The 12,153-nt window shown below is 34.3% G+C and overlaps 1 protein-coding gene across 1 annotated transcript in view; it reads left to right on the top strand.

Annotated features, from left to right (window-relative positions):
* The first annotated feature begins 2,170 nt into the window (after window positions 1-2,170).
* Window positions 2,171-12,153, top strand: part of LOC110021523 (activating signal cointegrator 1) — a 37,760-nt gene continuing 27,777 nt past the window's right edge. The window contains exon 1 of the mRNA XM_020720050.1: window positions 2,171-2,347. Coding sequence (XP_020575709.1) covers window positions 2,201-2,347 — 147 coding nt within the window. The 5' untranslated portion in view covers window positions 2,171-2,200. The remainder of the gene's footprint in view (window positions 2,348-12,153) is intronic.

Raw genomic sequence — 12,153 nt, 5'->3', positions numbered from 1 at the left:
CTTTTCTCTCGATCTAGCAAGAGAGAGCCATCACTATGAAATACCCTCCTGATAATTCACCTTCCACGAAGAAATCTTATTGAAAAGAATCACACACGGAGAGACAACTTTCGTCCCTCGCATCGTGACTTACAAATCGTAACATGAGAAACTGTCCTAGTTGTGTGGCCACGACCCAAAGTAGTGTAAATATTTTGTGTGCTTGGTTTCAAACACTAGAACCTAAAGAGCCACTACGCAACCATGCCGAAATGCAACGTAATCACACTACTTGTTTCAGGCGTGCCTGCGCCAAGCTTAGGCACAGAAGCACCCATTTGGAGGCATAGAAGTTTTGCTCCATCTGTTGCTTCTTGCGGTTGTGTGCTCCTGGGAGCTTTATGCTCTACTTCACAACAATCAATATCTTAGATCACAAGAAGTTTTATCATTTAAATTGGTCAAATTGAAAGAAATTAAGATTGAATAGAAAACACACTAACTTGCAATAAAACCATCACTTTTCTTAGGGAATCACATAGAGAAATCTCAATTTGCTCCACTTCAAAAAAATGTTTCATAAAGATTTTTATAAAACACTTTAATATTTTTTTATTTTTTTCATTGAAAATAAAATAAAAAAGTGTTTTATAAAAAAGTACAATCTAATTAAAGAGAAATCTTACTTTGCTCCACTTCAATTCTTCTTTGTACAATGATCTCCACATAGATTTACTCTTGATATATCATGAACAAATTTATGATTTGACATCATCATGATGCATGTCATAAATCATGAGATAACTTTTTGAGCAATAAATGTTCAAACTTTGATTAAAAATTATCCATAACTCCAATTTAAAAAAACTTACAATCAAAATTGTTGGCTCGATGAGATGAGCCCAATGATACTAAAATTTGTCCAACCTGTGTCAAATTAAGCACATATCAAGCTGTTAAACTATTTTTGGAAGGCGTCAGTGCATAATTGAAAGATCAAATAGAATTCAAATTTGACAAGCTTATAGAAAAATCGAGCATCTCGTCAAGACAAGTCCAACGAGTCTAAGATTGGAAGGCGTCAGTGCATAATTGAAAGATCAAATATAATTCAAATTTGACAAGCTTATATAAAAATCGAGCATCTCGTCAAGACAAGTCTAACGAGTCTAAGTTCACTTAATTCTGACATGATTAAGACATTCAAATATTCTCCAAAAGTCGTTGAATTGAGAGAATCTCTCTAGGCCATCTGATGGATGGTCTAAATTCCTTACTAATTTGTAGAGAAATCTCTCTCAAATCCTATAAATAGAATCATACCCTTATTTTAAGAGATAATACATACATTGAGACAGAGACAAACTAAAACTTGAAAATTCCTTCATAATTTTCAAATATATTTATTTCAAAGAAAGTTTAATGAATTCATAGAAATCATGGATAACTGGTCCAATTACTAAAGCTTTAAAGTAGGGGTGTAAACGAGCCGATAGATTCGTGTTCGGCTCGTTTATATTTCGAGCTCAAAAAGTGTGTTCGTGTTGGGCTCGTTTGTTTAACGAGCCGAACACGAGCTGTTCACGAACAAAGAGTCTTTTTAACAACCCTAATCATTTAGCCATAAGACATAAGACAATAAGGGTTTGAGCAAATTTTAAAAATTATTATTTATATTAAAACATCATTCGAATCTAATTTAATGATTTTTATTATATTTTATTTATCAATATTTTAATTGATTATAAATCTTTGTAGTCTTGTAGTCAATTAGATTTTTTTAAAATACTACTTAATATATATATAAACTTGATGAGTAGTATTTCGAGCCAAAACGAGCCGAACACGAACGAACACATCTTAGTTCGTGTTCGACTCGTTAACTTATCGAACAAAATTAACGAGCCGAACACGAGTTTCTTAACGAGCCGAACACGAGCTGTTCGCGAACAACGAGCAGTTTTGACAGCCCTACTTTAAAGAACAGACGACACCGCGCCATTATGTTCCTAAACTAAGCCCAATTCTTCTTTGGGCTTGTTGAGCTAGCCCAACCTCTATTAGGCTAATTTTAATAACATTGTCCTGCCCGGCCAACGATCCACTTTTTCAGATCCATTTCAGGATCGACGTGGTTGAACTGTGATCCGATATCTTAACCTCCGTGACTCCGTCGGTAGTGATCTAGTGATCGCGGGTGGCCGATAGAGAGAGAGGGAGGATGGAGTCGGGGGAGTGGCTGAAGAAGGCTTTGATGGAGGTCTGTGAGAGGATGGAGACTGGTTTGGATCTGGATGCGGATCTCATATCGGGGCTCGTCTCCTTCTGCGAACTCGCGCCGCCGCCTGACGCCGCCGAATACCTCATGGTAAGCTCCATCAACCACTCATGAATTGTTGTCTCACGTCGATTGATATAATATTTATTGCGATTTCTTGTTTTGAGCTAAGTTGGCTATCAAATTAAATGTAGCTTGTTCTGCCATTCAAATGGTCGTAGAGCTCTGGTATTCTTACTCCCTGCTTTTTCATCGTTGATGCTTTTGTTTTGTTCTTTTCCTTCATAATCAAATTTTTATTCCCTTCGAAGCTTACTGGACTTGAACTGAAATACGGGGTTTAATAGTTTAGAGGTTTCAGTTTGGAGAAACTCCCGTTGTTGTAGGAATTATTGTTTGTTTGTGGAGACTATCATAGGTTACCGGAATATTACTGGGGGAAGCCATTTTCGTTAAGAGATAAATATTTTACCACTTTCTACCCTCTTCAATTAAAGGGGTTGATCATATACTTCACTGCTACTTGTTCTTCGAGTGAAGCCTGTAACCATTTTCTCCTTTTCGTTACTCAACCTCTTAGGGGCTCATTGTTTGGATGATATCATCCTACCATGTCTGCTGCATTTTTATTTGGTGTCTATTATTATCACCACTGATCATCTCTCAAACTTCAGTTAAATATTTTTGGCACAAAGTTTTGTTCCTATTTTTAAATATGGCTAGATTTTGGACTTCCAAGGAAGACTATGGGAAGGTTGTCATTTGCTATTCATCGATAAGTTTCCCACGTCAATAAATTTTCATTGGAGCCAAGTTTTTAAACCCTTATCCTTCTTGATTTATAGCTTGGTATAGTTTCTCCCTTTGTATTGCAACATATTGTTGTTTCTGACAACAAATTTAAGCGAGAGGATATCCAACAAAACCCGATTACCTTCAATTGGAGAGTATTGAGATGGGAATGCCAAAAATCGAGGGCATCATTAATTTTGAATTGAATGTTGGATTTATTCTTCTAGATATACTAGAAAGAATAAAGGAATTTGACCCACCTAGTATGTCAACTCTCAAACTTACTATGGCTATTTTGATATACTAAGGTGTCATGATAAAAGTACAAGATAAACTCATTAGCTAGAAGATAGTTGTTTCAATGCTTCAAGGCTTAAATAATGGCATAAAACTCCTTATCTTATTCGAAGTAATTGCTATGTGCCTCTTTTAACTTTTCATTCAAGACTATGATTGGATTTTGGCCCTGACTTAAAATAACACCACTTTCCACATGGGAGGCATCACAATCCACTTCTAAGTCAATTGAAATATGCTAAGCCAACATATGAGCTTTTGTTATATTATCATTTACAACATCAAAATGAGATTGAGTTACTGACATCAATAGAAGCTTCTCTCCTTAGTAGTTCTATCGATGGAGTGAAACCATATTGAAGTTGTTAATAAAATTTTGATGAATGAACATGAGATTACATGAAAGTCCTGAACATCAATAAAAGATTGAGTACACTTATCCATGATAGCCATGACCTTTTCCGCTATGGGCATTTAATAGGCAAGCTTCATTTATATAAGAATGTAAAAAGGCAATTCAATAAAAAATTGTTTAGGCAACTTTGGGGCTTAAAATCGTAGAATAGGCTTAGGTTAACAAGCAAGGAGAGCATGGAAGATATAATAACTCGTGATATTTTCACATGAAGTTGTGAAATTATGAAAGTGTGCATGAACTACTGACTTACAAATGACGGTCCAACATGCACCCAACACAAATTGGTTTAGAAGGCAACCATCGGGAATATTTGTTGGAGCAATATTTTTCCACAAACCCTATAATTTAATATGAAATATGTGATGATTAGTGATAAACTATGAAGCAATAACTTGTGTATACAAACACGAACACGATGCTACATTGACAAGGTTTTTATATTTAAAGAATTACTAATATAAAGTCTATTTTTTTTATTGTTCTCTACTAAAGACATTCATAATTGGGCTTTTGCATAGATATAGCTTATAATTGTAAAAAAACTTAATATGAAATATAAAATAAAAATATGATATAAAAATAAATGCATTTGAATAAGTTTTCCTAAATATACAAGACAAAGGGAAATAGGGGTTCAAATAGATACACAAGCAATTATAATCTACATGAATTTAACGAGTCTATAAATCACAGTGAAATAAATGCTAATAGATGTATTCGAACAAGCACAATTTCTATAAATCAAAATGAAATTTTCTACATTTACATGAAAGCCACAATCTGAGTTGTTGAGACACACGAGACTTCTTCATATCCTGCGTTTGACTTTGTATATTACTTGTGATTGAAAGATCTTCGAACAAACAAGATCTGCTGTTGTTTTCATCCCATTCCATCTACACCATCACGCGTTTGGCTTCAAAATGAACTTCTTGTCTTTGTATCTTCTTCAAAATGAGCTTTAATAAATATATTGGCATCCTCATTATCTTCCGTGTCTCAGCCTGAGAATAGCCAGGTTAGGGCAATACATGTTTTTTATTTTTGGATTAGTTGTGACTCATAGCCCGTTTCTCATGTCTCTCATGTCCTACATTGTTTCCCTACCATATCAGAGCCCAATTTTACAGCTACAAAAATCCCGACATAGTTTGTAATGTGTTGAGCACATCGGGGCTTCTTAGAGCCATATCCTACTTAGACTTGTTTGTTAGAAATGTCCGTGCTTCATAGGCGATAAAGTTTATTTTCTTCAATCGTTAAAGAATATTGCGGGCTTTAAAAATTCTTACCCAACTTTTCTACCATAAGAGAGTGAGTTCTTTCAGATTCTAAATTGGATGTTAGATAAGACATTACCAAAATATTTCAGCATTTTATATGAGTTTTATAATATTGTATGAGTTTTCTTATTTGTGTAAACTCCTATGGTTGATTACTTCTCTATAACATGGGAGAAAATTCAATTAATCTTTGTTTATATGCTCTATAATATTTATTTTTAGTAGTAATAATTTAGATTGGGGAAAGAATGTGCTATTATTTGCTTTGAGTGGATAGTAAGGGAATGATTGCAAGCTCAATCAATATCCTAACTCCTAATGTACCATAATTTTTAGTTTTCATGGACCCGAGTCAACTTATTTAGGGAGGCAGTGAACCCAGCCTACAACAACAACAAAACAACAAGCATTTATCCCATTATGGGGTCGACTACATGAATCCTCCACTGTCATATTTTCATCTAATTCTAATAAATGAAGATAATTTTTTATGTAACATTCCCAAGTCTTTTTAGGTTTGCCTCTACATTTTTAAGCATAAGTCAAATTTACAGCATCTACTCTCCTAACACGGTCATTAGATGGCCGTTTAATGTGACCAAACCATCCAAGACAACCCTCTCTAATTTTGTCTGCCACTGAAGCTACTTCAACCCTTTCATGGATATATTCCTTTTGCATTTGGTCTCTAAGTGTAAAACCACTCATCCACCTGTGCATTCTTATCTCAACAACTCTTAACTTTATTTTATGCTTCTCTTTTACATGCCAACATTCTAGATCATAAAGCATTTCGAGTCTTATCACCATCTTATAAAATTTTCCTTTTAAGTCTACGCGGCGCTCTTCTATCACACAAAAGGCCGGATGCATTCCTCCACTTCAACCATCCAACTTGAATTCTCATCATCATTTTAACAATAGATCTAAGATATCTAAATCATTTACTCATTTAATGACTTAATCACTCATTGTTATAACCCCACCACTTGATCTACTATTACTAATATTACAGTCCTTGTATTTAGTTTTAGATTTACTCGTAGCCTTTAGACTATAAAGTTGACCTCCATAATTTAAGTTTTTTTTCTGAATTTTCTCTAGTCTTATCCATAAGAAGGGTATCATCAACAAATTGTGAACCCAACCTAATAAAAAAAAAAAAAAAGCAACTATGAGTTACATCGCCAAAGAAAGTAGCATAAACTTAGGTTGAAAAACTTAAATAATGGGCTAATTGAAGACAAAAGTGGCTAATTAAAGGATTCATGCCTTATCATGTGCATCTTAAGTCTGATTATTGAAAAGGCCTTATTGGCTTGGGCAATAATTGTAGTAAAATGACACCATCACAATCAAGCTAAGCACACGAACATGAGACGTATGCACGTATGCTAGTTTTCTTACTATCATGGATTTATTAGTTTTCTTGATTGCATATGCTTGATGTTATATTAACTCTTTGTGAGATTTGGTCAAATTTAAATCTATCATCTTTGGCAAACCAGTAAGAAGGATAAATGAATGACAATTTTGAACTCAAAGTAGCTAATGGTTGCTCAAAGTAGGCAATGATGAAGGGTCGTAAAGAGAATTTTAAACAACATTTTTTGTAGGATTACCCGGCTCTCCATAAGGAGAAGAATGCAAAGCCTAATCAATTACATTGACAATGAAGCATGTAAATCAATAAGCAACTCAACTTAACTTTAAATTTCTTCACAATGGTATTTATAAAGTATAAAGCATAAAATTTGAAGAGACAAGGAATATTATGTGCTCGTTGTATACAAAAGGTGTTAATTTGAATGGATATTTTTTTCCTAAAATATGACTTTCAGGTTCTTTGACTCATGAATTGAAAATGATATTTCAGCTTTTTCACATGTTTTAAGTAGCAAATTTTCTCTTATTTATGCAAAAGTTACTTCAAGAACATTCCAAATCTTCATGGAGAAGCAATATCAAGTTTACTCCTATTTTTCAATAATACTCTTCCTTTATCCAAACATAGATCGATTGTCTCATGCTTAGCTCATGAAAAGTAGCAAATAAATCAGTTTTTAAAGCAATATATTGCTTCAAACTTTCTCATTCATTAATATGTCAGATAACTCATTTTGAATATATACTTTATCTAAATATAAAATATAACCCATGAAAATATATCAGAATAACATGAGTTATCCCACATCACCATATTTATTGTGCCTTCATATGTAAAAACTTCTTGTCATAGCAATTGTTAGTTTACGGGCTCTGCTGACTTTACCCTTTATATGTGTTGAGGATTAGATCATGATAGTATTGGGCTATGGGCCTTTTATGCTTTGCCAGTGTATTTAGAGGCTCCGACCACATATAAATGTTCGGTTATGAACTCTGTCAACTTCGTCCTTCATATGTAGAGGATCATGCATTGATATGAGTATAACAACTCCATATTGAAGAACTTCAATGGGTGGAACTGATGACCTTGTATTATAAGAATAACTACAAAGATAAATTTTCTTGTAGTACAAATTTTTCGTCACAAAATATTCTTGAGGTCTTATGCAAAATACATTGCAAAGCTTTATGAAATTTGGCTATTGAATTATTGCTCTTTAATTTGCAGTGGAAAATATCACTTTAACCTAGGTTAAGAATCCATATATTAAGATTTAAATGTTTGTTGGGATGCAGGCCCTATTGACTGTTTTTTTTTTTTGCACAAAGAATTGAGCTTTTTCAAACAACATAATTTTTAGTTTTTTTTATAACCAATTCTTGTTCTTTTTGAAAATTTTTAGTATTTATATGATTTATATTTGACAAAGAATTTTGTCCACGGGGTTTTTCTATTTTCTCTATATTTATTTTGTATTTTTTCCTTTTTTTTCCTTTGAAAAATACTCAATGTATCATTATGGATTCCCAATCTTGTTCAAATTGTACAACCTATCGACACTTAGATGTGATAAAGCTTGATACCTGTCACCCCAGTAGGAAGGAGACTGCTAGAAGATGAATATTGCACACTTTTGAGGTAAGTCAACCCAAGTCAAAGTAGCTTAAATAGGCATGTATTTTGACTTATATTGTCAACGTAATTTTTTATTTTGATCTCCAATGTTCGTCAAAATACATATTGTAGAAATTACTTGGGGATGAAAATTGCCTAAGTTCATTATTCACAAATAGGGTACATATGTATATAGAGAAATAAATCCTTCCTTATTTTGAAACTTATCAGGCATATCTTACCTAAATTAGGAAAGGAAATAATTTTGAATAAAAATAGAAAAACATAAAATAAAATTGGAATAAATTATATTAAAGTTTTTCTAAGATACCCAATCAAATCTTATAAGATTTGGAAGTGGTGGTCGGCCCACATGAGAGAGGCATGTTGAAAGAACTAAATTTATCATATTTTCAGTCGCCCTCAAGCTCGTAGAAGTTTTACAGACCAAGCATGGTATTGAATTCGGAGAAGTTGTTGATAAGAAGAGCATTAGTGCATTTTAACACTAGAATCACATTCGTCGACTCCACCCATCTTGATGTGTCACGAGATTGGTGTTGTTTGGAATTATCTCCAGAGTAGAACTTGAAGTCTTCATCCCGTACTTGGTCATCAACCCTAAGTGTACTTAGGGATGCTTCTAGTTGACTGCAGATTATGTAGGTAGACGGAAGGCTGCTACAGGAAAGAGCTATAGTTAATGTTGTAGGAAAGCCTGCAGGGAAGCAGATAACATGCAAGGAAAGTTGTAGGATGCGGCCTGCAAGGCAAAAAGAAAGTAGATGTAGGTAAGAATTGAGGAAGAGCATGTAGCAGGGAGAAGCTTCAATGAAGGTGATCCAACAGAAAGACTGCTTGCAAGAAGAATTTTGGAGGGCCTACAACAGTGACACTTTCGGCTGCGAAGAGAATTCTGGAGGGGCTACAATAGGAAGAATTTCTAATGTAAGGAAGAGCTACAAAAGGGCTTGCAAGGAGAAATCCAGTTGAGGAAGTTCCAACTGCCTACAGGGAATAGCTTCCGGTGGATGTGAGTTTGCTACTAGGAAGATTCTGACTGTAGAAATTGAACAGAGGAGATCATGTTGGGAGAATTACTGTGCTAGGAAAAAGAGGAGGAGATTTGGAGGAGGGCATGCAAATTGGCTAAAAGAATTTTGGTGGAGGGCTTGTAGTAGGAGGATTCCGACTGTAGGGAGAGTTCCGACGACAAAGGAGAATAGAGGAGGATCTGCAACAAGATACTTTCGGCTCCAAGGAAGAGTGCTAACATAGAAGATTTTCGGGTAGCATGAAGTTATAGAAGCCTACAAAGAGAAATCGGTGTAGGCAAGCATGTAACAGGGAAATTTCGGGGTAGATGTTACTTCTTGGAGGATGGATAGAGTTGTTGATGCTTAATATATCTTTTTGCATGCTTAATTTCCCATTCTTTTTATATTTGTTTATGAATAAAGTTGCACTTTAAATGAAGATATTTTCATGTTTTTTGTGCGAGTATAATAGATAAAACAATTGGAGCGAACTGGAGCGAAAACGGAGCGAAATGGAGCAAATGGAGCAATGGATGTTTTGACCTGAGCTTTCGACACTTAGGCGTCGAACTCTGTAGAATTTCTAGAGAATGTGACGTCTAGTCGCTACATACTGGCGCCTAGGCGCTTTTTTTTCTAAGCCAACCGAGAAGATGATGGTGCCTAGGCACCAAAACTGCCTGAAAGTTTTTTGTGAGTTATTTAGTGGTTCAGGACGATGGAAAAAAGGATTTTTTGTCATTTGGGGACGAAGTTCCAATGTCTGGAACCCCCGAAAGACTGCAGGAAATCCATATTAGGAGTAGGATTCAACTTATTTAGAGGGATTTGAAAGGGAATTTGAGAGCATTTGTAAGGGATTGTATCAACAATTGAAAGAAGCAATAGAGAACTTCAGTGGAAGGATTTGATAGAGATAAAACTAAGTATTGTATGTTTTGATTGCATTATAATCCAATAAACACGTATTTAGTGAATTTATTTTGCTAAGTAGAATTTGTTTTATTGTATTGCGATCCTTTAAATCACATATTTAGTTTAATCACTTTGTTTCATGAAGTTTTTTTATTGATTTTATCATGCTTTGTGAGTAGAAACCCGTGCTTTTCTTTTGTGCTTGGTAATATTTGTAGGGTGTAAAAGTTTAAAGAATAAATCTTAGTTTTATATGTGATGAATGTTTTCCTAGATTTAATTTACATATCTTATCGACCATAAGATTTGTAGATCTTGTTGTGACCTATTAGGAATCGTAAGAGCGGTGGTGAATCAACATGAGAATATTCTCATTATCATTTAACCATGAAACGTAGTAGTTAGGTGGCTGTGCAAAGTTAGGGAGACAAGTATTTTGGGTGGTTCATATAGAGTTTTTTGGGTGATAAGCGGGGCATACCGTTACGGGGAGCCTATACGTGGCACCAAATAGCACAATTGCCAAATATAACTAACTAATTAGTGAACTAATCTTATTCATAACTCGGGAGAGGGTAGATAGAAATATGCTTCTTTTGTCACTACTTTATTCATATTCTTAAACTTCTAACATATAACCTACTTAATTATTTACAAAAGAAAAGCACTTTTTATTACTCTTGAATTTAACCTTATTAATTGCTCTAGATAGGTTTTTTCATAGGATTAGAATAATTATTTAGGAGTAGTGATAGTAAAACCACCTTTATTGGAACTCCAAACTAGGACTTTATAGGTGTGCCGTAGAGTAACCAACGATCAAGTTTTTGGCGCTGTTGCTGGGGAATCGCAATGATAGAAGAAATTTTCAGGGGAATTTTAGTTGAATCTGTAAGACTTAGATTTAGAAATTGTAGTATTTACATAGGGTAATTAGAATATTGTGATTTTTATGTTTAAAAAGAAAAGTTAAAATACCAAAAAAATTTTGAGTGTTAGAAATCTATCATATTATTCAAATGTTTAGTATTTAATGCATAGTTCAGGAGCTGCAAACCTTGAAACGTACGACTCAGAACTATAGAGAACTGTTAAGAAGATTAAAAAACAAAGAAGATTTCAAAAACTCATTGAAGAAATGGCAGATCAAAATCTGGAAATCCAGATATGGATCGTAATGTTAATAGACCTTTGAAGGATTATACAAACCCTACGAGGGATGAAATTCACTTGAGTATACAAAATTCCGCTGTAGAGGCCAACACTTTTGAACTTAAGCCTGCAATTATTCAGATGGTGCAAAATAATCAATTAGGAAGATCTCTATCTGAAGGCCCTAACTTACATTTAACAAGTTTCTTAGAACTCTGTCACAGTTAGGTATGATGGTGTCTCTAATAATGCTGTTAGACTTAGACTTTTTCCTTTTCTTTGAGGGATAAAGTCAAAATGTGGCTCAATTCATTAGCACCGGGGTCTTTAACTCAGAAATTTCTTGCCAAGTATTTTCCAACATCCAAAATAGCTAAGTTGCGGAATGATATCACATTGTTCAGTCAATATGACGGTGAATCAATTTACGAATCTTGTGAACGATTTAAGGACTTCTTAGAAAGTGTCCAAAGCACGCATTACCCGATTGATTTATTATACAAACCTTCTATTACAGATTAGTTGATTTTTTAAGAGCAATTATAGATGTTGCTGTAGGTGGCTCTCTCATGTCCAAACCTTATGAAGAAGCCTATTCTCTCGTTGAGGAAATGACCACTAATAACTTCCAATAGTCATCTGAGAGAGTCAACCTCAAGAAAGTAACTAATATTCATGAAAATGATGTACTTACAATCTTAACATCTCAAGTTGCAGCTATTGCGCGAAAATTAGACAATTATGGGATGAGTCAAAATCAAGAATTTCCTGTCATTGAGGAAAATTCATTTGGACAACTGGTTGATACTAACTCCGTTGATACTGTCTAGGGCTGTCAAAATGACTCGTTGTTCACGAACAGCTCGTGTTCGGCTCGTTAAGAATCAACATTTAGCAATGTAGAGCCCCAGCCTTAAAGTCATTATTTTGTGATTAGATTTATTTTTGAATAGTATTTACCCTTTCAAGACAATATATTATTACAATATTGTATCTAA

Source organism: Phalaenopsis equestris, unplaced genomic scaffold, assembly GCF_001263595.1.
Source record: "Phalaenopsis equestris unplaced genomic scaffold, ASM126359v1 Scaffold000134, whole genome shotgun sequence".
NCBI lineage: Eukaryota > Viridiplantae > Streptophyta > Magnoliopsida > Asparagales > Orchidaceae > Phalaenopsis > Phalaenopsis equestris.
Note: the sequence above shows the minus strand (reverse complement) of the source record. Positions and strands in the feature narration are given on the sequence as shown.